The sequence below is a fragment of the Solanum dulcamara genome, chromosome 12 (assembly GCF_947179165.1).
Source record: "Solanum dulcamara chromosome 12, daSolDulc1.2, whole genome shotgun sequence".
In the NCBI taxonomy this organism is placed as follows: domain Eukaryota; kingdom Viridiplantae; phylum Streptophyta; class Magnoliopsida; order Solanales; family Solanaceae; genus Solanum; species Solanum dulcamara.
In genome coordinates this window covers 1,622,704-1,649,455 of record NC_077248.1, presented here as the reverse complement: position 1 = coordinate 1,649,455, position 26,752 = coordinate 1,622,704, and the positions used below count along the sequence as shown (strand labels likewise).

The following is a 26,752-nucleotide window of genomic DNA, read 5'->3' as shown; positions in this document are numbered from 1 at the left end:
AAAAAGGTATATATACTCATGATCCTTCTTTTAAAACTATAAAAAGTAGTCAAACTATATAGTAGTTCTATGGGGGATTCATTTAGGAAAAACTCAAATATTGACTTAGTTTTCTCCAATTATTACAAATACTATTTTTTTTTCTAATAAAACTAGCTAGAGTATAATTGATTCAGGATGAAAATGTGGTCGAGAAAAGATATATATAAAGTAGTATAATATATATGTAATTGAATTATGTTTTATTAATATAATTAAATTATTATTTTTTTCAAATAAGATAAGTTAAAAGAGGAAATTCATGTCAGTGTACTTATGGAACGGATAACAGGAAGCACCATAATGTGTGCCTGCAAGTGGTAACTGTCTAATTTGGCCTCCTTTTTTTTCTTTTATATTTTAATGTATTGGTGCTAGACTAAATTTAATTTCGCTTTGAAAAGTTTCATATCGCGAGAGTTTAAGAAAGTTATGATATATAGTGAGAGTTAGGATTTTATATGTTTTGCTTGAAGTTTTAACAATTCACTTTGTAAGTGTTGATATAGAGAGAACAGATACAAAGCGAATTAACACACTGTATGTAAGTTTTTAAGTAAACTATCGGTATGATAGGTCATTGGGAAACTTACATAAATATACAATATTAAGAAAATATTTACCATTTATAGCAATAAAAAAATAATTTCACTGAACACTTATAATACATTTATAATACAGTTTTAATACATATTGCAGAGACCTATTTATAAAACATATATAATACAATTTTTATAGATGGATAATACATTTATCACATATTTTAATAGACTTATAATATATTATGTTAGTTTCTTACTACACAAACATAATATATATTTTAAAACACTTATAATACATTTATATTGTATGCATAATTCACTTTTAATACAAGTGTAGATTTATCATAATATTTTTATATATTGCTATAAATGGTAATAAATAAAAAATATCGCTAAAATTAATAATTAATTTTTAAAAAGCACTCAATCAAGTAATTTTTCCTCATAAGTTTTAGTATTTCGGAATTGTTATTCCTTATCCCGCCAAATGAGTACATGTTGAAAATGGGCCTTGTTTTGTCTACTACCTACTACTAAGCCCATACACATATGATGTTGATATATCATAGAAGAGAGATATAAAATAGGGAGTACTAAAGTACTACTACTGGTTATTTGTACGTACTCATGTGCCTGCATGCACACGACCAACTCCTCCCCCCCTCCCCCCCCTTCTAATTATTAAAGAATAAGAGTCCCTACGTGCTTCATCCTCAACTAGAAGTTTTGGGTTCGAATCTTTTTGAAATACGGAATTGTTTTTGTTAGAAAGCGCTTTACTTCTAATGTGGAATTTTTCAACGCGAATCTGAATTTAATCGAACTCCAATATGCGTACTGGACATCAGGTGAAAAAGAAAAAAAAGCCAATAAATATCTGAAGAAAGGTAACCTTAAAAACCAGAAACAAAAAAGCAGGACCAGTCTCTTTGCTACTATAATATAGAGTGGGAAAAAAAATGAAATTATAAAGTGATAGAGTCAAAGGGACCATAGGTATTCTAGCAAAAGGAAGTAGCAGAACTCTGGCAGAAAGATAAGGTGTAGAGAAGTGGGGCCCACAGGAGTCGGAGCCAGAAATTTATACAAGGAGATTCAAAATAATATAACGTTTCGATTTGAACTTGTAGCTTATACTAATAATTTATAATGGTGTAGGTGTGGAGTAGAGGACCTGCAACGGTATAATACTATAATAATTTGGAAAGAACTGATTAGATAGGACATGACACATCTGAAGGTTGCAGCTTATCGAGGACATGACCCAAAAGGTCGAGGATCAAGATAGTTAGATAGAAGTTAGTAGCTATTCAAGTGTTGCCTAGTTAATTCCGTATAAATATTGCTTTATTCTTCGATTATATATTGTCTCTTTGGTTTCAATGATCATATTGTTTGTTATTGTTAATTACTATTATTCGCCATTATTTAAGTATGGATTCTTCACGGTTGTGTTTGCTTTACATAGTTTTTATATTGCTTTAATTGACATAGTTTTTGTATTGCTTTATTGAGTCGAAAATTTATTAAAAATAGTCTCTCTACCTTTTCAAGACAATAATAAGGCTACACATCATTTTTTTAAACTCTATTTATGGAATTACACTGAATATTTGTACAGTTTGATATGATTTCGTGACTTGATAATCTTTTAATCTGCTTTATTATTATATTAATTTTTAAAAAAGAAATATAAATAATTTATTATTTATATATAATTAAAAATATTTTTATTTTATTTATATATATAATATAATTTTTCGATAAATTCGGACGCTACAGACAGAGGAGAGTTAAGATGTGTGACGAGATAATGGGTCAATGACCCACAAGTATAGGGTTGTCTTGTCATGTCAATAGCTTCATTTATAATTAATGTTCTTTTCCTTGTTTTAAAAATCTTGTCCCTATATATTGGCACTATTTGTTAGGAACTTTAAAATACAGTACTTAAATAGTAATTAGTTGTTGCTATCTTCATGGATGCTATGGAGATCATTTTACTTCTTTTAACATAGCATGTTGAGTGAAATTTCATAAGTGAATTTTTAAAAGGGTGATGTTTACGCAATCTTATATTGATAAAGGACAACAAGTATTTAATAAACGAATCAAGATACGCATGAACTATTTAATTCCAAATAAGTTAAAAATCAGCTATATGAATCCTTGCAGTTTCTAATTTCAATTACTATCAACAAAGAAACACTGTACTTTTTCACCTTTTTACATTCCAAAAGCAACCTAAAGTCCTGGAAGTTAGTTGCTGATGTGATGTGAAAGAGAGAGCTATATTAATTGAGAGACAAAAGCATGAATATATATATTACTTTCTGTCCTGGTTATAAATGCAACAAGTCAGAAATTTAATGGATTACCAACTCTTGGCAATAATAGCATTGAGAAGGAACAAGTAATTCAGTGTTACTCGAACTCTTCAAAATGTTGTCATATTCATGTAACATCCTTTAAAAATGCACTACTTTTGGATAAACTGACATGCACCTGTCGATAATTTTGAAGAGTCCGAACAACATATTAAAGAACCAGAGAAAAATGAAGAGCAATGACAAAACTCGGTTCTTTATGTTACAGCAATGAATTTGTTCACTCATGTATACAACAATTACAAAGTCAAGAACTACATATTGGCTTTCCTGCAAACTGATAAAAACGAAAACATTAACTATGAAACATAAATGAATTTACCATTCCGCAAGTAAGTTACACAAATATAATGGATATGCTTATTCCCCAAATACTGTCATTACTTCTTCTCAGGTAAAAGAAGTTCATGACTTGTGGGCCTTCTACCTCCATTATTCTTCAAGGTTAGTCATGAGCTGTCGGAAAAGATAGTAGTGAACCAGGAGAAATTTCCATAGTTGCATAAGGGGGACATTGAGAGCATTCCAGAAGATAGTATGTAATACTCTTTATGATCAAAACGAACACTATACTTTTTCTTAGTTTAGGGCAGAAACATACTCGGGGATAGCAAAGCTAACCCCTAAAAATTGATATATAGATTCAACATTTGCCTTTCGACTACCAATCACGGGCAAAACTGCCTCAGGCAATAGCCCAAAACTTTTTCCTACAAAATAAGACCGGCTCCGCCTTTTTCTGATGATTCTCTAGAAAATGTAATTGGACATCCCAGAGAAACTTTGGAGCAAGAGCTTGTATTCTTGATATGATGGGCTCTTCATCTCTGATAATGATAAATCCCTGCATGTCACTTGACAACCTTAAATTTGTTCACAGTTGAAACTTCAGGAAATAGACATAAATGAGCATTCACAAGGGGATTTCACATTCACAATCACGAAACGTACATCCGAGCTGGATCTTGTTTAGCTCAATTTAGTTGACATTAATATGTAGCATAAAGGAGTCCATTTTCTAAGCATAAATTAATCAATAAGAAACTTTCTGGCTTTATCACATTTCCACCCATCCGAAGAGTTCATTGCAAAACCCCGCCTTACAAGTTGCACCAGAATAATATTTTGCACCTCTAAAAGATAAAATTTATATGAAAGATCACACAAACTCTCATCGAACATACTAAGCTAGAAGGGAATTGGGAATTGTATTGTCAATTAAAACATTGTCAAGGGTCTATCTGAAACAACCTCTCCACCCCACAAAGGTAGGGGTAAGGTCTGCGTATCTAGACTCCACTTGTGGGATTACACCAGATGTGTTGTTGTTGTTGTTGTGGAGATCAAGGAGTCATATTTTTACAAAGTATCTATAGAGAGAACATTAACATATATGTTGAAGCTGGTTGATTAAGTTGGTTCAATAAGGAGAGCCAAAATATCATTAGCTTATTTGAATAGGATATTGTACTTTGGCAACTAATTCCAACAAAAATATTGAATATATGAGAAACTAAATGCTCCCTTTTCTGAGGCGTCATCTCTTTAGCATTTGTCATTCATCAAACTAATATACATATTCTGAATTGTCAAATGTAAAAAATCAATCTTGCAGATGCTTTCAGTTTATCAATTGATTAAATATTCTTTCTCAAGCGTCAAATCAAAGTGAAAACCCTTACCTGAGGTCGTAGAATACGGTCCATCTCCAGCATGATATCTTCAATTAAACAACCTTCTTCACGATTTTTATAGTGAGAAAGAAGATGATTGGCATGCAACAAATCATAAGTGCGAGGATACGTGGAGAATGGCTCACACCTACAAATTTGAGCAAGATATTTGTTATGGTCTTTGTAAATCAGATTAGTGCTTATAGGTAAGTACAACAAATTAATAGCCTACCAGTCATGAAAAACGCCTGTAAGACCCCTTCCATAAACAGCAGACAGGGTGTTATTCATGGTTATAGGAACTACATTCATCACCCAGACAGGCCATGTATTTAAACCAACGGCAAATCCACCAAGGGAAGCACTCATGTCCATTACATTACGTATTTCTTTCTCCTCAACATTCATCAGTCTCCAGTAATGGCGAACTTGATCTTGCCAATAGATTGTATCAGCCAGGAATTTTTCACGATCAATACCTGCAAGAAATTGATTTGAGCATGTCAGACATATGAGACTTGCTAAAAGATGAAATGACAATCTCCGTAAAGCTTCCTTGTTCAAAATCCCGAAAAGGAACATGTGTCTTATGAGTTCTGTGTCAAATGGAGCCAGTGATTTTCATCAAGGAGGATCAAAAATATGAAGTAAATACACGAAGAAGCCAAGCGAATTCAACATCTCATGTATATACATAAAAAATCTGTGTCTCTCCTCTTCACATGCCCAAACCATCTCAGTCGCATTTCTCGCATCCTGTCCTCCATCGAGGCCACTCCTACATTGTCCCGAATAGCTTCATTTCTAATTTTGTCGCTCCTGGTATGCCCACACATCCATCTCAACATTCTCATCTCGACAACTTTCATCTTTTAAACGTGAGAGACCTTAACTGCCAACACTCCGCCCCATATAACATAGCTGGTCTAACCACCATTTTGTAGAACTTGTCCTTAAGTTGTGGTGGTAGCTTCTTGTCACATAGCACACCGGAAGCGAGCCTCCATTTTATCCACCCTACCCCAATACGATGTGTGACATCATTGTCAATCTCCCCGCTGCCTTGCATGATAGACCCAAGGTACTTGAAACTACTTTTCTTTTGGATGGCCTGGTCATCAAGCCTAACTTCCGCGCCAACCTCCTGAGGTGTCTCACATAACTTGCACTCAAAGTACTCAATCTTGATCCTACTCAGCTTAAACCCTTTAGACTCCAAGGTATGTCTCCAATCCTCCAGCTTAGTGTTAACTCCGCTACGAGTCTCATCGATCAGGACTATGTCGTCCGCGAAAAGCATACACCATGGCACCTCACCTTGAATTTGTCGCGTCAATCCATCCATCACCAAGGCAAATAAAAACGAACTAAGGGTTGATCCTTAATGCAACCCCATCACAACTGGAAAGTGCTCTGAGTCCCCTCCTACTGTCCTTACCCTGGTTTGGGCACCCTTATACATGTCCTTGATCACCCTAATGTATGCTACAGGTACACCCTTAGCCTCCAAACATCTCTATAGTATCTCTCGTGGAACTTTATCATAAACCTTTTTTAGGTCGATGAATACCATATGCAAGTTCCTCTTTCTCTCCCTATACTGCTCCACCAGTCTCCTCATAAGATGGATGGCTTCTGTATTTGAGCGTCCCGGCATAAATCCGAACTGGTTCTCTGAAATAAACACGCCTCTCCTCACCCTCATCTCCACCACTCTTTCCCACACTTTCATAGTATGGCTTAGAAGCTTGATACCTCTATAGTTGTTGCAGCTCTGGATATCCCCGTTGTTTTTGTATAAAGGAATCATTACGTTTGACCTCCATTCTTCGGGCATCGTTGCCTTCTTAAAGATGACATTAAATAACCTAGTCAGCCACTCCAAACCTACTGAGCTCGCGCTCTTCCAAAATTCCCCGGGAATCTCGTCAGGTCCGGTTGCTCTTCCCCAGCCCTTAACCTTTTCGATCGTAATACTCCTGCAACACCCAAAATCGTGATGCCTCCCTATATGTTCCAAATCTCCCAACACAATCTCTCTGTCCCCTTCTTCATTCAAGAGTTTATGGAAGCATGACTGCCATCTCTGTTTAATGAGGGTCTCCTCTACCAATACTTTTCAAGATAATGATAAACAATAATAATGACAATAATATAGGTAAGGCGAACAGATACATGAGCATGAAGAAGAATTTTATGATAAACAACCAAACTATACTTTTATTTTTGAATCTTAGCCTTTGAAACTAATGCAACATAAATGCGGACAAATAAACATAGTTGGACAACTGCAATAGTTGCACCATAGAGAAGATCATGCAAAGCTTTCTTCACCTTATCTTAGACAATCTAAGAGGATTTTCTTGAAAAAACAAACTTACGACACTGTAGATGATCTAATTTTTTTCCCTGTGAATGAGCATGAGGGATATATTTCATTACAATTGATTTCAGAGCTAAGAGATGACAATTCATGAATACAACTATACCAAAGAAGAGAATTGACAAACCTAACCGACTGAGACTTTGTGAATACTCTGAAAGACGTTGCGGTCGAGGAGGTAGTTTTTTCAAAGAAGATGAAGTGTCACTAAGGGTAACACAGTTCCTCAGAGGTGTGTTCCATGATGGCTTCAAATCATCCTCAGAATCACATAAGTTTACAAGTTTCTCCTGAGCATTATGCTGAAGACATGAATTATTTTCTTGCTTAACCCATATTGCTGTCTGAACCTTTTGTGCAGTAAGTTTCCAGCACATTCCACAAGTCAGCTTTACTAATTTGTCCCATATCTCCGGAAAATCCTTATCCTTTCTATAGGCAGGAGGAGCTGAATAGATAAAATATCCATTTGGTCTTAATATCCGATTCAGCTCTTTGAGTAGAATACCATCTGCATGCACACCGAGATGAAAAACATGTTTTAGCATTGTAAAACCATAATAGTGTATTTACATGACATGCATGCACTGGAGGAACCACCTTCGCCAGAAAATTACATTGTTTAGCTAGGTAAAAAATTTAGTTTTATGTATATACTATATGGGGACTCCCCTTAATTTTTAGGTGTGTCTATTTCTTTTAATATTTTGACACGTCTTAGTAAAATTCTTGTCTGTGCCACTGCATGCATGGGTAGCATATAACGAAAAGACTACCTTAGATAATCTCCTTCAATTATCTTAGAGAAACAGAGTGATATTCATACTTTGAAAGTCGGCTAACAGTGTAGTTGACACGAGAGTGTCTTGAGTAAAGTTTACTTGATATAAAACGAATAAGCTAATAGCTCCATGATGATCAAGCCGGTGGAACAAGTCTATTATGGGAGGATATCTAAGGCCTTGTAGATTCTAACACGGCATTAAGTTCATTGAATTTTGCAAATTTATGTACTATTAACATACATGATATAGAAAGCCAAATAATTAGATACAGTTCCCTTATTTAACATAAAGCAATTATGTCTAGGTCAATTACATTTAAGCGTACAAGGTTAGCATGTCAATGAAAAAAATACTCACCATTCTCATGCCAATCAACTCGACATCTGGAACAATGGACCATGTCAAAAGAGTTGCTTGGATATGGTAGCTGCTTAGTAGCTATAGCAGATATCATAGCACCAATTCCACGTTCCAAAGCAAATTGAATTTGATTTTCATGACCATCTTTGGGAGCAAAAGACACTGTTTCTATATTAAGTGGAAGAAGATAAGCAGAGAAACTAGCAACCCCACAACCAACATCAAGCACTTGATATACCCCTGCTGCACGCAAGTCACCTGTCTCATCAGTTGTCATATTTCCTAACCTGCATCGAAGAAATGAAGTACGTACATCAGATACATAGAAGAATGGTAGCGTTAAGGATTGATTTTCACCATTCTTAGTAAGTGCAATGGATCATCTACTACAATTGGCTTCATTAAATTGCTTTCGGGAAGCCTTAGTGTGTTTCAAAGCCAATTTTCATTTTTCATGGAACTATCATAAAGCTGCAACTCCAACAATGACAGGGACAGGAGAAGTGAAAGAAAAACAGACTGCGTACCTCTCAATATATTCTGTAGCTCCATGCTTAAAATGAGTTCCACCGCCTGGAAACCACCAAAGCTGATCCTTCTCGTGTACCCAATTTTGACCTCCTTTTACTTCCGCAAGACGCGTATGGTTTATATTACTCCGCCATACATAATCCCTGCTAGTTGGCCACCTTATTGGTATCTTATAGTCCGCTGGAGGTGGAACCAAACAAAACAAGCGCCTGTCAAGTGGAGGGCAATGCCTCTCTAGCTCTTCTTTCCTTGAAAGATCTAATTTTGGCATCAACTCTTTAACATAAGAAATGTCATGACAGGGGATATACTCATTAAATTTTAGAGGACATACATTTATCCCAGTTTCAGGGATCGTGAGAGGAACCACCCGATAAGAAAGAGCAATCTTGTTCCTGAACTTCAGAATACCTGCATGCATATTATTTGTTATCAAGTCAAGTGTAATTTTATCAATAATGGGAATCTCCTGTATACAAGAGGTACAGCAGAAAGTACAGAATCTACAGTAAGATATGATTCTCTACAAAAGACAACCAATCTTCTATACAAATAGGAACCTCGTGTTCTCTACTTGCATGCATATTACTATTAAAGTATATGGATCAGAAATTCCGATAACAGAAAGCCAGTAAAAGCAGCCAAAGAAAAGAGAGTCAACTCTAAGAGCTCAAACTTCAACCAATTAGGGACTGCTCTCCGCAGCAGAGGTAAACTGACACCAAGGGTGTTTAAGGAAAGTACAGTGGTAAAGAAAAGGTAGAACACAAATGCACATGGACACACGTTAACCGCTTAAGAGAATGCATCTCAGTTTCTAGAGGGAATTCCTAAGTAGCAAGCTTGACATTGACAAGGAGGATGAGTAATGATGGTTGAGAATAAAGATGATAGTTGAAGGATGTGTGGGACTAAGAGTTAAATAGTCACACAGTCAATAACAAGTTAACTACACGACATACAGGAGTTGTTGGATGAATTAAATGGGTTAAGTATTTCCCTAATTTGGATCTAAGGACGCGATACTGCCAAATCAGGATGCTTGAAACTGATATACCTAAAATTGCTCTTAGGACATACCAAGGACATTGTGAGTTCATGAACCAGGTGTTTGAACCTTAAGAGGGGTTAGATTGAGGGGTTCTGATGATATCATCATCTTACAACTTTAGGTGGGATCATTGCAACATATTATGACATACATTATTTACTAGCATTTAGCCCCCTCTTATGGACATTGTCTAATTACTGAACACCAAATTTGCACTTGTCAAAGTTGCAAATGACTACCAAACCTATTTGACAAAATTGAAGACAGTGGACCTATAACCCAATGCACTGCCCAATGATTTATGTGCTTGTAGTAGAATTAAAGCCTCCGCTTTAACTAAGTAACCGTGTATTTATTTCTAACAAGCCCCATTCAAGAGTAATCAGAACAATTCCCATAATGATACAAAAAAACAAATTTGCCCATGCATAACATAAAGATCAGATTCAAGTATGCGGAACAGGATCTCTGACATACAAGGGAAAGACAGATCCATCTAAATTCCAAGAAAAGCAAAACAGATACAAGCAAGATGCACTGCCCTTACATCAAAACCTTCTGAGACAACCCAAACTACCCCAGATAAACCACATGCTAACGATAAAAATACAAAGTACAACAACAACAACATGTCCAATGCAATACCACAAGTAGGGTCTGGAGAGGATGGTGTGTATGTAGCCTTGCCCCCACCTTGCGAAGGTAGAGAGGTTGTTTCCGATAGACCCTCGGTTCAAGTAAAGCATATCATGAACAAGTATGGAAAGAAAACACAGTAGTGAAGAAGTCATGCTAAAAATAAAGGAGAAGAGAACACTAGCAACAACATGTAATACAATAACTGAATCAAAGGAAACAACATATAATAATAAAATTGAATGATAAGATAGAAGGAGAGGACCAAGAACAATCATGAAAAGGGAAATTGGACGACGCTTGACTACCTCCTAACCTTCTACTCTAATCTTTGACCTCCATATCCTCCTATCTAGGGTCATGGCTTCAGTAAGCTGCAGGTGTGTCCTTTCCTGTCTAATCACCTCTTCTCAATACTTCTTCGACCTATCTTTACCTCTCCTCATACCCACCATAGACAACATCTATCATTCTTTATCCATTGGGTTTCTATCTTGCTCTAGCACAAACATAAACAGCCAGTGGCAGAGCCAGAATTTTAACTAAGAGGTTCAAAATCTGAAGAAGTGCACACGAACTAGTCGAAGGGGGTTCGACATCTACTATACATATATAAAAAATTATTTTAACCATGTATAAATAGCATAATTTTCTACCCAAGGGGATGAACCCCCTAACCACTAGGTGGCTTCGTCACTGTAAACAGCTCCTAGTTATCATTTTCAACCAAAGAAAGTTATCATTTTTTCATCTAATTAACCCACCTAGAAGGAAATTTCAACAACTTTTTTGCAGCAAACTACCAATCCCAAAAGCAACTCAAAATCATTTCTTTTTCATGTTTTAAGCCCCCACCTCTCAACCAACCATATACACAGGGAAGTTGAAAGTAATGATATTCTGAAAGACTTGCTTCCCCTGTACAACAACAACAACATACCACGGGTGGGCCTAAGGAGGGTAGAGTGTACGCAGATCTTACCTCGTGGAGGTAGAGAGGTTGTTTCATACACTAAAATCAAATTCTCTCAGCATTCATTACTATTCTGTGAGTCCATTCAAACATTCTTTAAATTCATTTAACAAACAAAAAGTTGCAATTTTTTCCGGTTGCGTTGGGAAAGACAATAAATTACTTAAAACCTTTCATAAGCAACATGACTTGAACTCCATTACCTTGATTATCAAATCTTCATCATGTTTGTGATTCTCATTTACAAAAAAGTCTACACATTTGCAATTTATACTAGTACTTTTTTATGACATAAATAAAAAGGGCAGCCCTATTACACAAAGCATCTCTCATTCACACAGGATCCAGGGAAGGGTCACAACCCCCAAGGAACGTGACGTAGGCACCTCACCATGATGCAAAGCAAGACAACAACTTTAGCGCTGCTTCAAGACTCCCTTGATTCTATAACATAGTTCCTATAACTAAAGAATACCCTAAAACCCTACAATTCTTGAAAAAGAGAGACAGAGGACTAACCAGAGGATGACTCTGAAGAAATGGGGTTGGAATCAACAGTGAGATTTTCACTTTTTTGCTGTTCTTGAGGGATATAGAGAGATGGGTTTCGGCCAAAAAGTGTACCAGTGTAAAAAGAACCCACCATTACCAAAAGGGCTATTATTATCATCTGCCCTGTATACCAATCGAATGCCCTCGAACTTATCAAAGATCCACTCATTTTTTCCCCTTTTCAATTTTCTCTTCAATCCAATGATGTTTATATATGTAAAGTTTACAACTTTCGAATGAGATCAAAAGAATTGCTCATGAAAAAACATTGTACACCATGAGATAGACAGATCTCAGGTTTTTGGAGCTGAATCAGAAGTGAACAGTGTTGAGTGTTTCTGTCTTGTTCCTCCTAATTTTTCGACTTCCTTTCGTATTCTAAGTTTTTATTTATTTATTTATTTACTTACTTACGAGAGAGTAAATGATCAAAAACACATTTATGAATGATATTTGGTATGAGTAATAAGGAATAGCTAATTTTAGAATGGTGTTTATTTTATATGTGATTGGAATAAAATCACACAATAATTTATCTTGGAATTGTAATGTTATTTTTATTAATATTGGGATAACTTGTTCCCAACCAAACAAGCCTTTAAAGTATCTTGATTTTTCGAATGTCATACCTAAACTATTAGGTGGGTAAGTTTTCTACGTGAACTATCACCAATTATCTAACAAAACGCACTTCAATTGTTAATTGTTTGTTTTCCCTACTTGAACGATGGTAATATTTCAGATAGCAAAAAGAAACAATTGATAATTCAAGTATGTTTTGATAAATAATTGGAGATAGTTTAGATTTAAAAAAAAACTCGCACATCTGATTGTTTACGTAACAAGTAACCCTGTTATCTTTCTCAAATGATTGAGTTACAAATCCATATTCAAGTAATCAAATACCAAAATGCTCAGACTTAAAGTGATTAAATTGCAATAATATAATTAATGCAACTTTAGATGAATGCAGCACCAAGTCAACTTAATTATTCAAGGTGTAAATCCTGTATGATAACCAACTATAAAGAACTGATTAGCCATAATTAATGTGACTGCAGATATTTTATTATCATTTGACTTATAGTTTGTTTTAGCCAAATTTTTGAAAGGTCGAGAGTATTTATCTTAAAACAAATTAATTAAAAAATCACTTAAGTTAGAGAACTAAAATGTAATATATAAGTGTATACGATTATATATGTAATTTCAAGTCAGAAACAGTATTTACTATGTATAGAATACACTCGTATTTTAATTGTAGAAACCACTACAACCATAGTGGCAAAGAGTAAGATTATATATCATAATTAAAATATATTACATTAACAAGTCCATTAATTATGTAATCCTATATAAATTAATAGTTGTATATTAATTGTAGAAACCACTACAACCATAGTGGCAAAGAGTAAGATTATATATCATAATTAAAATATATTACATTAACAAGTCCATTAACTATGTAATCCTATATAAATTAATAGTTGTATATTACTCCCTCCATTCTAATTTATATGGCATTTTCCGATTTTTTTAGATTTAAACATGTTTTTCTTTGAATGCAATTTTTTTTCTATATCTTTTAAATATCGTGAATTACAATTATTCTGATTTATAATACTTTTTACATGATTTTTAAATATCTTCAAAAATTTCATATTTGAATTCACAATTAAAATTAAATTATTTGATTCTCGAAATTTGAATTGTGCAAAATAAATTGAGAAAGAGTGAGTACTTGCTGGTTATTCTCTTCGAGAAGACTAAGATAAAGTAAAAAGAAGAAAAAAAAAATATCAACTACCCCAACAACAATAATCTTACTTCCTTTCTCCTGTTTTAACTTGATATTTTGAAAGTTACTAACCATCATAACAATTTTCATTGTGCAAGTTGAAATTAATAAAATGCATTTTTAAAAAAAAATTAACCAAAATGGAAAGTAGGATAAAAAAAAGTAAAATATTAGAAGTAACATATTATGTGTAATTCCACAATGGAAACTAGATGTGAATCTTAATAACTTAATTGACTGGTTACTTGAACTTTTATTTTGTTGATGAGAATTTGATTCCTCACATTAAAATCTCCTCATCCATTTTTCCTCCCCCTACCTCCAACCTTTTAAGGTGAAATTTTGGAACATGATAGTGTGTATATAAATCTTTCCTCTATCTTATGAAAATAATTAATTAAAAAATGAAAAACATACATATGTTTTAATACAAACACATCATTTAGATGTATGATCTAAAATTCAGAGAGAATAAAATTTATTCTTTTTCATATATAATAAGATTTTTTTTCTCGATAACCGTCAACCAACAATATAACAATTTTTATAATCTTCCTATAGGGAAGAAAATAAATTATCAATCAAAGGTACCTACGATAAAAGGTATTATAATTAATCTCAAGTTCATTTTCAAGTTCAGTTTCTCTCTTCAAATAATCATCACGTCTTTTTATCAGTATAGCCAACACTCCAATCATGCCTTGTGAGGTAGCATTTTGTATCAGAGCATCAATGTCTCTCAAATGGTGTCTCAAATTCTCCAACTCTGTGCAAATCTTGCGTCTCTTGTCATCATCATCATCAGACGACAATGTCATTTCCACGATAAAATCACTGAATTTAAAAAAAGATTAGTTTTTACATTCAAATCTTTTTATAACAATAATTCACGATAATAACATTTTTTTATGAAATTGATTTTTTCATGTTTCTTATAACAATCAAAAGAAAATTTCATATAAATAATGTCATTAATAGAGATATTTGATAGGTATAGAAGCAATAAATATGAAAAAAATAAGTAATTTGAAAAAAAATAAAAATAAACTAACCTCTATAAGGTGGTGCTCAACTATATGTAAACAAGTGATGAAATAAAATGTGAAGGTCTTGGATATTTATAGGGGTTGTGGTCCTAATATTGTAAATCACAAAAAATGTTATCTCTAAATTACCCCTATTTATGAAGGAAATAATAAAAAATCCAAATTTTCTAGTAAGTCAAAATTCTATATGTTTTGTTTATTGTTTAATGTTTAATGTTTATGATCAAATATTAAGTGAATCTATTTCATGTCATTATTAATCAGAACAGACACATGAAAAGCACTAATTAAGATATTATCACATTATTTACACCAATTATATATATATATATATAACAAACTTTTATCTATTACTATTTTCATTAACTTTGCATTTAAGAAAAATAATATGAAGAGTTAATGATCAAAATCACATTTAAAGTATTAAGATTTTTTGAATTTCATACTTGAATTATCAAGTGGGTGAATTTGTTATCTAAATTATCACTAACTATTTATCAAAATATTATATATTTTTTTAAAAAGGTGAAGGCATAAGTACCCTCCCCCCTCCAAGAGCTCTATCCGAAATTTCAGCGATACACCTAAATTTAACTAGATGAATCTTTGTAGTTCAATTGGCTGATTACCTAAACTTTTATTTTGTTGGTGAGGATTTGATTCCTCACCTTGAAATCCCCTCATCCATTTCCCCTCCCCTTACCTCCAACCTTTTTTATATAAAAAAAGTTGAATTTTGAATTATCATAGAGTGTATATAAATCTTTCCTCTATCTTATGAAAATAATTAATTAAAAAATGAAAAACATACATATCTTTTAATACAAACACATCATTTAGATGTATGATCTCAAATTCAAAGAGAATAAAATTTATTCTTTTTCATATATAATAAGATCTTTTTTCTCGATAACCATCAACCAACAATATAACAATTTTTATAATCTTCCTATAGGGAAGAAAATAAATTATCAATCAAAGGTACCTACGATAAAAGGTATTATAATTAATCTCAAGTTCATTTTCAAGTTCAGTTTCTCTCTTCAAATAATCATCACGTCTTTTTATCAGTATAGCCAACACTCCAATTATGCCTTGTGAGGTAGCATCTTGAATCAGAGCATCAATGTCTCTCAAATGGTGTAACGACCCATTAGGTCGTTTTGAGTATTAGAAGTTTTTAGTTCATAAAAGACTCAATTCATAAATATTTAGATGAAATTTTGGACTATTCGATAACTACGATTAAGTAATTGAAGGGTGATTTTAGATAATTAATTTAGTTAGTGGGTTAAAGTGTTAATTTAATTAATACTCTATACCAATTATTAAAGAAAAAGGATAGGGTTTATAAAATTTTATAAATAATTAGTTGGAGCAAAAAGAAAAAAAAATTGAAGAGAACAGCGACAAGAAAAACGCAGAAACTAGAAGAAGAAAAAAAATACGGAGGAAGAAAGAAAAAAAAGGGGAAAAGAAAAATAAAGGAGAAGAGAAAAATAGAAATTTTCATTCCAAAGCGTCAAGATAATTATTGTCATCCTTTCCATTAAATTTTTATGTGATTATGAACATATTTTTAGGGTATATTGGTGGAGAAATAATGTTAAAAATAAGAAAATATGACCCTAGAGTTCTTCACATAAAATCTTGATTTAGGGGTCGAATAACGATCCGTTTTAGCTGAAATTTGACATGTGAATTTATTTTATCATGAGTGAACATAATCGGAAAGAAAATTTCAAATTTGACTTCAATGACTCGGAATGACTTTTTGACCTAATTTTTTATCCGAAAATAAATATAGCTATATGGGTGTCATTGGATTCGTATTCTTATGAAGATTATATATTTGAACATATTTTGATAATTCGAAAGCGTTACGAGAGGCTCAAGTTTTAAAGTGATTATTTAATTTAATTAAGGTTTAAGCCTAGTTTTTAAATTCAAAAAATATGGGAGTTGACATGTTAAGTGACATCAAGATTAGAAACGTGTTTATAGAATTGAGTGAGTTAATGGGGCTAGGTTAAACATATATATAATATTGGTGTTTACGGATTAGTTTACTTATAAATATTATATATTTGATAGATTGAGATTGGTTTGAGGCATTGAAGAAGGGGAAAGACATTGGTGGATTAACTTGCTTTACTTCGGTTCTTCGGTTGAGGTAGGTTATAATTTTTTTAATTCTATATCATAGATAGACTCTTAATAGTGATTGATATTCATTGGGTAATGTGTGAAATTTACTATGTATTTAATTATTGTGGTTCGGATGATTGATATGTTGTTGTGAATGATCTGAAATCCTGAGGCCATGAAATCCATAATCTTGAACTTGCCCTATCAAAAAAAAATGGTGCCTTGAATAAAAAAGGCTTGATGAAATATTGTTAATGAAGTGGAATGTAATCATGAAGAATGATAAATTAATTATATTTGGATCGGGTGTCACATTTCGACATAGTATATTTAGATCGGGTGTCACATTCCGATATGGTATATTTGGATCGGGTGTCACGTTCCGATACGGTATATTTGGATCGGGTGTCACGTTCTGACATGGTATATTTGGATCGGGTGTCACGCTCTGACATGGTATATTTGGATCGGGTGTCACGTTCCGGTACGGTAATATTAAAGGAAAATAAATTAAAATGACTTAATACTACTCAATCTCCAATAACTCATTTTCCAAAAGGATGTGATATGGAGGCTTGAGTCCTCATGTGTGATCTTAATATTGTTGATTGGTTATGAAATTGTTCATTGTGTTGTCACTTGATCTTGATCTTGTTGGTTGCCACTTGTTAAGTGTTACGGTCGATTTTCCACTATTACTTATTGCATATTGATTCCTATTTTGAGTCGGCCGATGATACTCACTCAGTACAAGTTGTCCTGTACTGACCCCTACTTGTATTTTTTCTTGTTTTATTTTGTAGGGTGCAACGAGTGTTCCATTGGCTTCGACTCGACTTCAGTTCTAGTCAGTCTCCAATTCATCGGATTGTAGGGTGAGCTATCCTTCTAGCTGGCGATGGAATCTCTTGTCATGGCATGACGTCCTTAGTTTTCGGACACACTATGTTAATTGTTTATTCTGGTGTTGATATTTTCAGACCTAGTTTTAGAATTTAGATGTCCTTCATGTGATGACTTTCAGGTTTTGGGAAAAACATATTTATTTGAGCTTCCGCGTTATTGTTATATTTATTAGTTGGGGTTTGTATCATTGGTTTTTCCACCTAGGAGGTTAAGTGTGGGTGCCACTCGCGGCCCATTTTGGATCGTGACAAATGACGTCTCAAATTATCCAACTCTGTGCAAATCTTGCGTCTCTTGTCACCATCATCATTAGACGACAATGTCATTTCCACGATAAAATCACTGAATTTAAAAAAAGATTAGTTTTTACATTCAAATCTCTTTAAAACAATAATTCACGATAATAACAATTTTTTATTAAATTTATTTTTTTCATTTTTCTTATAACAATCAAAAGAAAATTTCATATAAATAATGTCATTAATAGAGATATTTGATAGGTATAGAAGCAATAAATGTGAAAAAAATAAGCAATTTGAAAAAAATAAAAATAAACTAACCTCTATAAGGTGGTGCTCAACTATATGTAAACAAGTGATGAAATAAAATGTGAAGGTCTTGGATATTTATAGGGGTTGTGGTCCTAATATTGTAAATCACAAAAAATGTTATCTCTAAATTACCCCTATTTATGAAGGAAATAATAAAAAATCCAAATTTTCTAGTAAGTCAAAATTCTATATGTTTTGTTTATTGTTTAATGTTTAATGTTTATGATCAAATATTAAGTGAATCTATTTCATGTCATTATTAATCAGAACAGACACATGAAAAGCACTAATTAAGATATTATCACATTATTTGCACCAATTATATATATATATATAACAAACTTTTATCTATTACTATTTTCATTAACTTTGCATTGAAGAAAAATAATATGAAGAGTTAATGATCAAAATCATATTTAAAGTATTAAGATTTTTTGAATTTTGTAATGACCCGTTAGGTCATTTTGAGAATGAATCCTCCTCCTTTCATACGAAATCCTTCCCGTAAAATTTTAATGGATTATTTGGACTATTCGGTAACTTTGGTTAATTTGTTGAGAAATAATTTTAGAGAATTAATTTAATTGATGGCTAAAGTGTGAATTTATTTTATACCCTATACCACTTTTCTTATATTTAATAAAATATGTTACTAGGGTTTGTCATTTTTAGTACGGGATTAATTTAGAAAATAAAAATAGGGAAATAAATAATAATAAAAGAAAAATAATATATATATATATATATATATATATATATAAATATGGCATTAAGCCATCAGATGAGCGGTGGCGTAAACAAAAAAAACAACAACGTAGAAACTGAAAAAAATACGGAGGAAGAAAAAAAAGAAAGGGGAAAAGAAAAATAAAGTAGAAGAAAAAAATAGGGATTTTCATTCCAAAGCGTCAAGGTAATTATTCTAATCCTTTTTATTAAATTTTTTCATGTGATTATGAACATATTTTTAGGGTATATCGATGGAGAAATAATGCTGCAATAAGAAAATATGACCCTAGGGTTCTTCACCTAAAATCTTGATTTGGGGATCGAATAACAATTTGTTTTAGCTGAAATTTGACATGTGAGTTTATTTTATCATGAATGAACATAATCGGATTTTTTTTTCCAGATTTGACTTCAATGACCCGGGATGATTTTCTGACCCAATTTTTAATCCGAAAATAAATATAGCAATATGAGTGTCATTGGATTCGTATTCTTATGAAGATTATGTATTTGAACATATTTTGATCATTCGAAAGCGTTACGAAAGGCTCAAGTTTTAAAATGATTATTCAATTTAGTTGAGGTTTAACCCTAGTTTTTAAATTCAGAAAATATGGAAGTTGACATATTAAGTGGCATCAAGATTAGAAACATGTTTATAGATTTACTTAAATTTTTGGGTCTAGGCTAGACATATGGTAATAAGGGTGTTGTTAGTTTCAAAATCTTATTGTGATTATTTATTTGACTAGATTACGTTGATTTGGAGGCCCAACGAAAAGGGAGGCTCAAGTCCCAGAGTGACTGCTTGAATAATTAAAGCTAGCGAATTTCTAAACCTCAATTTAAGTTTGTAGATGTTTGTATTTCCGTGTTATGTGTACTAGGGAGTAATGAGAATTAGACTGGTTATTGACAGTATGATTGGCCTTAAAAATAGAGATGAGGGGTATAAAATGGTGATCTAATGACATGTATTGGTGGAATTTATATATTGTGATTATTAATTTATTTTGGACATGTGAAATGACTATGTTGATGTGAGATAGAAAAAATTATTGTTGTTGTCATGTTATTATCGTGAATTATATGAACATGAATTGATTGCATTGATTCTGACATATTGTATTGATACTGAAAATGATATGAAACAAAATAGGTCGGGCCACACGCTCCGTGGCAGATATTATGAAATAAAGAGGTCAGACCACACGCTCCGTGGCAGGTATTATGAAAGAAAGAGGTCGGGGCACATGCTCCATGGTAGGATATATATATTGATGGGACGGGTCACACACTCCGTGGCAGGTTACATGGACAGAAATGTCACTCATGGATTCCAGACTGTAATTCAGCGGATGTGTACCGATAAGAAAGACATGCATCATCTCATTACATTGCATCGCATTTTGTTGATATTTGTGAATTTGTGTTTACCTCTTTATTGCTCTGTATATGCTGAACTTGACTTGATATGATTCATTGATGAGACTATTAATAAGTATTCGTGGACTGTATTACTGTTATTATTGTACAAGTGTAGAGTTGGGCTTGTTTTATTCAGGTTGTAGTTGGGATGACAGGATTACTTGTATCTATCGAGCTTTACTTTGTTTTAGTTATCCACTTGCTGAGTACCATGTTGTTTGGTACTCACCCCTTGCTTCTACACTTGTGTAGGTTGTAAGCCCGGACCTGTTTGATCTCCTAGTGTTTCCTACGAATTCTGAGGCTGTCATCTCGAGTGTTGAGGTAGCTGTTACATCCATCTAGCGGACACTTCTTACTCTTTTACAATGTTTTAGTCCTATTCTAGAGACAAATAAATTGTGACTGTATTTTCTTTCGTACTTCGATAATATATTAGTGGCTTGTACACATGACAACCAATCTTGGGGGGTTTTGAGTTTATTTTACGTATTTACGCTTAAGTTAAATTTTAATTCCTTTCTTTTTCTTCCACATCTACTTTCCGTTGGATATTAGGCTGAATTATCTCGGTAGGTTGGGATGAGTGTCATCACACCCGAATTTGGGTCATGACAAATTTCATACTTGAATTATCAAGTGGGTGAATTTGTTATCTAAATTATCACTAACTATTTATCAAAATATTATATATTTTTTTTAAAAGGTGAAGGCATAAGTACCCTCCCCCATCCAAGAGCTCTATCCGAAATTTCAGCGATACACCTAAATTTAACTAGATGAATCTTTGTAGTTCAATTGGCTGATTACCTAAACTTTTATTTTGTTGGTGAGGGTTTGATTCCTCACCTTGAAATCCCCTCATCCATTTCCCCTCCCCTTACCTCCAACCTTTTTTATATAAAAAAAGTTGAATTTTGAATTATCATAGAGTGTATATAAATCTTTCCTCTATCTTATGAAAATAATTAATTAAAAAATGAAAAACATACATATCTTTTAATACAAACACATCATTTAGATGTATGATCTCAAATTCAAAGAGAATAAAATTTATTCTTTTTCATATATAATAAGATCTTTTTTCTCGATAACCATCAACCAACAATATAACAATTTTTATAATCTTCCTATAGGGAAGAAAATAAATTATCAATCAAAGGTACCTACGATAAAAGGTATTATAATTAATCTCAAGTTCATTTTCAAGTTCAGTTTCTCTCTTCAAATAATCATCACGTCTTTTTATCAGTATAGCCAACACTCCAATCATGCCTTGTGAGGTAGCATCTTGTATCAGAGCATCAATGTCTCTCAAATGGTGTCTCAAATTCTCCAACTCCGTGCAAATCTTGCGTCTCTTGTCACCATCATCATCAGACGACAATGTCATTTCCACGATAAAATCACTGGATTTAAAAAAAGATTAGTTTTTACATTCAAATCTCTTTATAACAATAATTCACGATAATAACAATTTTTTATGAAATTGATTTTTCATGTTTCTTATAACAATCAAAAGAAAATTTCATATAAATAATGTCATTAATAGAGATATTTGATAGGTATAGAAGCAATAAGTGTGAAAAAAATAAGCAATTTGAAAAAAATAAAAATAAACTAACCTCTATAAGGTGGTGCTCAACTATATGTAAACAAGTGATGAAATAAAATGTGAAGGTCTTGGATATTTATAGGGGTTGTGGTCCTAATATTGTAAATCACAAAAAATGTTATCTCTAAATTAACCCTATTTATGAAGGAAATAATAAAAAATCCAAATTTTCTAGTAAGTCAAAATTCTATATGTTTTGTTTATTGTTTAATGTTTAATGTTTATGATCAAATATTAAGTGAATCTATTTCATGTCATTATTAATCAGAACAGACACATGAAAAGCACTAATTAAGATATTATCACATTATTTGCACCAATTATATATATATATATAACAAACTTTTATCTATTACTATTTTCATTAACCTTGCATTGAAGAAAAATAATATGAAGAGTTAATGATCAAAATCACATACATCTAAATGATGTGTTTGTATTAAAACATATGTATGTTTTTCATTTTTTAATTAATTATTTTCATAAGATAGAGGCAAGATTTATATACACTATCATATTTCAAAATTCAACTTTTTTTATATAAAAAAGGTTGGAGGTAGGGGAAGGGGGAATGGATGAGGGGATTTCAAGGTGAGGAATCAAACCCTCACCAACAAAATAAAAGTTTAGGTAACCAGCCAATTGAACTACTAAGATTCACCTAGTTAAATTTAGGTGTATCGCTGAAATTTCGGATATAGCACTTGTAGGGGAGGGGGTACTTATGCGTTGGTGATAATTCAGATAACAAATTCACCCACTTGATAATTCAAGTATGAAATTGAAAAAATCTTAATACTTAAAATTCAGAGAGAATAAAATTTATTCTTTTGCATATATAATAAGATCTTTTTTCCCGATAACAATCAACCAACAATATAACAATTTTTATAATCTTCCTATAGGGAAGAAAATAAATTATCAATCAAAGGTACCTACGATAAAAGGTATTATAATTAATCTCAAGTTCATTTTCAAGTTCAGTTTCTCTCTTCAAATAATCATCACGTCTTTTTATCAGTATAGCCAACACTCCAATCATGCCTTGTGAGGTAGCATCTTGTATCAGAGCATCAATGTCTCTCAAATGGTGTCTCAAATTCTCCAACTCCGTGCAAATCTTGCGTCTCTTGTCACCATCATCATCAGACGACAATGTCATTTCCACGATAAAATCACTGGATTTAAAAAAAGATTAGTTTTTACATTCAAATCTTTTTATGAAATTGATTTTTTCATGTTTCTTATAACAATCAAATTTTTTTTTCCATATAAATAATTTCATTAATAGAGATATTTTATTGGTATAGAAGCAATAAATGTGAAAAAAATATAAGCAATTTAAAAAAAATAAAAATAAACTAACCTCTGTAAGATGGTGTTCAACTATATGTAAACAAGTGATGAAATAAAATGTTAAGGTCTTTGATATTTATAGGGATTGTGTTCCTAATATTGTTAATCACAAAAGAGGTTAGTGTTAGACATTAAATTTAAGAAAAGATTTCTAAATTACCCCTATTTATGAAGGAAATACTAAAGAATCCAAATTTTCTAGTAAGTCAAAATTCTATATGTTTTGTTTATTGTTTAATGATGAACATATATTAAGTGAATCTATTTCAGGTCATTATTAATCAAAACAAACACATGAAAATCATTAATTAAGATATCATTACATTGTTTGGACCATATATATATCATTAACTTTGCATTAAAGAAAAATAATATGAAGAGTTAGTAGTCTAAACCATATTTAAAGTACTATAATTTTTCAAATTTCATACTTCAATGCAAAGTTAATGATATATATATATATATATATATATATATATATATATATATATATATATATATATCATTAACTTTGCATTGAAGAAAAATAATACGAAGAGTTAGTGGTCAAAATCATATTTAAAGCTCTATGATTTTTCGAATTTCATACTTGAATTATCAAGTGTATGAATTTGCTATCTGAACTATCACCAACTATTTATCAAATTTTTATTTTTTTTAATAAAGGTGAAGGCATAAGTACCTTTCCTCCCTCCCCCAAAAACCATACCAAAATCTTAGCAAAACCCCTAAACTTAACTAGGGTCTTATATATTAGCCCTCCTAAACTATTTTAAAAGGAAATAAATATACCCTAAATTTTGAGTGATATAGAGAGTATGTATACTCTCTTGAAGGCAAGTGAACAACGCAAAAATTATCTTTTTCTAATTGGTCATTTTACAATTAGTTAGTACATATAATTATTCACATTAAAACTAATAGATTCAATTATTTTCATTTATTTCTCTGTAAAATATTTATTTCCCTCTTCACTTTAAATTTTTATTTTTTTTCTCTTTCATTAATTTCTTATCTTTTCACTTTTAATTATTTTTTAAAAATTACATATATGTTATTAAAAATAATAATAAAATTTTAAAAAAGTATCCTTTAATTTCAACATGTTATTTTTTTTTACTTTATATAATCTTCTTCTCTTATTTTGGTATCCATCTGAACTTAACTTATTTTAAATACAATATATTTCAAATTAAGTTTGAAATCGAATCAAGAAAAGGCAAAGAAAATTTTTAAAAAATCAATAGAAAAAATAAAAAGAGAAAGAACAATGAATGAAGCTAAAGAAAATGAAATAAAGAAGTTCAAGTAGAAGGCAAATTTTTTAAAAAGAAAAATTACGCATATTAGCTTAGTTTAATACAAGATAAAGAAAATAAGAAGATTTTTAAAAACAAAAACAAAAATAAAAAAATATTTTAAAAAATATATATTTACACACGTGGTAGCTTGTGTGTTATACAACGAGACCAATATACCTGGTTGAAGGTGCCACATAGGCACAAAAGTTGCACGAAAGTACAGAAAAAATGAATTCAATGGGGTTGGGGGGGAGGGAGGGGTAATTGAACCCTAGTTAAGTTAAGGTGTATCGCTAAGATTTTAGTTATAGTTTATGAGGGTACTTATGTCTTATCCCTAAAAAATACACACATAAAATATTCAGGTTTTTCGCGGTTTATATCTGAACTATTAGGTGTGCAAGTTTCCTACATAAACTATCACCAACTATTAATCAGAACACATCTTAACTATCAGTTGTTCCTTTTTCCTACCTAAAATATACCATCTTTCAGGTAAGAAAATGAAATAATTGATAATTACAGTGTGTTTTGATAGTTAAGGTAGATAACTCGCACACCTCATAATTCAGGTATAAAATTCAAAAAAATGAGAATACTTTAAGTGATTGTGACTTTTGACATCAATAGAGAAATCTTGTTTACTCCATTGCATTTTTTTCTCCTTTATTTATTATGTGATTATGAATTATAATGTCATCTTTAATTACACTTTTTATCTTAATTTTCTTTTTGCTATTTTTTTGAAAAGTTTTGTACTTATCAATAAAACATACATAATATATATATAATTAAATTTGATTTTCTCTCTTATTTATTATGACGACAAAGAATCAAATTATCATGAGCAAATCTGATTAAAAAGTGTGGTGTATTTTTTATCACTTAGAAGGATAAAGATCGAATCGGATCGGCTGAATGACTTGGACTTTTGAATTGACTAGTAGCAAAAGAAAGTGCTTCCAAAACAAGTAAACCTATTCATCTTTATCAAGTCATAACTAAGTACAAATCTATATTCTAGTGATTAAATAGCAATAATTAATGCAGAGATGTAAATCATATATGAGAATTGTAACGGCAGAGGAAATTAAATGTAAACCATCATTTTAATTAATGCGACTGATGACATGTACAAGACTAATTAACAACTCCATGAACTTTATTTTGTCATCAGACTTGTAATTTTCTTAGTCAAAAGTTTTGAAAAGTCAAAAATATTTATTTTAAAATTAAATAAGCATTTATTTTAGAGAATGAAGATATAATATACGTGTATATATTATTTATGTAATCTCAAGTCAGAAACAATATAGATACACTCATACTTAATTAGTTGTAACAAACATAATCATAATGGCAAAGAATAAACTTATTAAAAGAATATGAATGGGCTACTGAAAAATCCAAATTTAGTTATTTTGTGTTTGAAAATAATAGTTAAGTGATTATTTGTGAGGAAGAAAACGATAGTTACATAACTATTTATAAAATTGATATATACGCAGCAGACGAAACATCTATTTTGTGAAGATAATAAAGAAAATGAAAAACATACATATACTTTTAACACAAACACACTATTTAGATGTAGGATTTCAAATCCAAAGAGAATAAAATCTCTTGTATATAAAATCTTTTCGATTTTTCTCCCAACAATCAACCATCATAACAATTCTCATAATCTTCGTAAATATAGGAAAGAAAATTAAAATCAATCAAAGTTCCTACGATAAAAGAAGTTATAATCAGTCCTAAGTTCATATTCAAGCTGAAATTCTCTTTCCAAGTAATTAGAATATATACTCATCAGATAAAATAACTCTTCTTCTGTGCCTCCTAACGTAACATCTCTCATTTGAAGAAGAATTTCACTCAAATGGTGCCTCACATTTTCCAGCTCCATGCAAATCTCAAAGATCCGATCTCTGTTATTATTATTAGGTGCCGCCATTTTTGTAG

At 31.7% G+C, this 26,752-nt stretch overlaps 1 protein-coding gene across 1 annotated transcript; it reads right to left on the bottom strand.

Annotated features, from left to right (window-relative positions):
• Window positions 1–3,138: 3,138 nt before the first annotated feature.
• Window positions 3,139–12,279, bottom strand: LOC129876406 (probable methyltransferase PMT6). Its single transcript, XM_055951842.1, has 7 exons — window positions 11,880–12,279; window positions 8,697–9,111; window positions 8,167–8,456; window positions 7,152–7,535; window positions 4,874–5,120; window positions 4,651–4,789; window positions 3,139–3,812 (listed from the first exon to the last, which is right to left on the bottom strand). The coding sequence occupies exons 1-7, from the start codon at window positions 12,079–12,081 to the stop codon at window positions 3,654–3,656; spliced, it is 1,836 nt and encodes a 611-aa protein (XP_055807817.1). The 5' UTR covers window positions 12,082–12,279; the 3' UTR covers window positions 3,139–3,653.
• Between the last annotated feature and the right edge of the window lie 14,473 nt (window positions 12,280–26,752).

What these genes read in the sequence shown, in the direction of transcription:
- LOC129876406 (XM_055951842.1), bottom strand. Translation starts at nt 12,081, where the DNA reads ATGAGTGGATCTTTGATAAGTTCGAGGGCATTCGATTGGTATACAGGG. An exon ending in AGTTGATTGGCATGAGAATG is followed by an intron (nt 7,536 to 8,166) that starts GTGAGTATTTTT and finishes GTGTGCATGCAG; the next exon opens with ATGGTATTCTACTCAAAGAG. An exon ending in ACAGGCGTTTTTCATGACTG is followed by an intron (nt 4,790 to 4,873) that starts GTAGGCTATTAA and finishes TCAAATTTGTAG; the next exon opens with GTGTGAGCCATTCTCCACGT.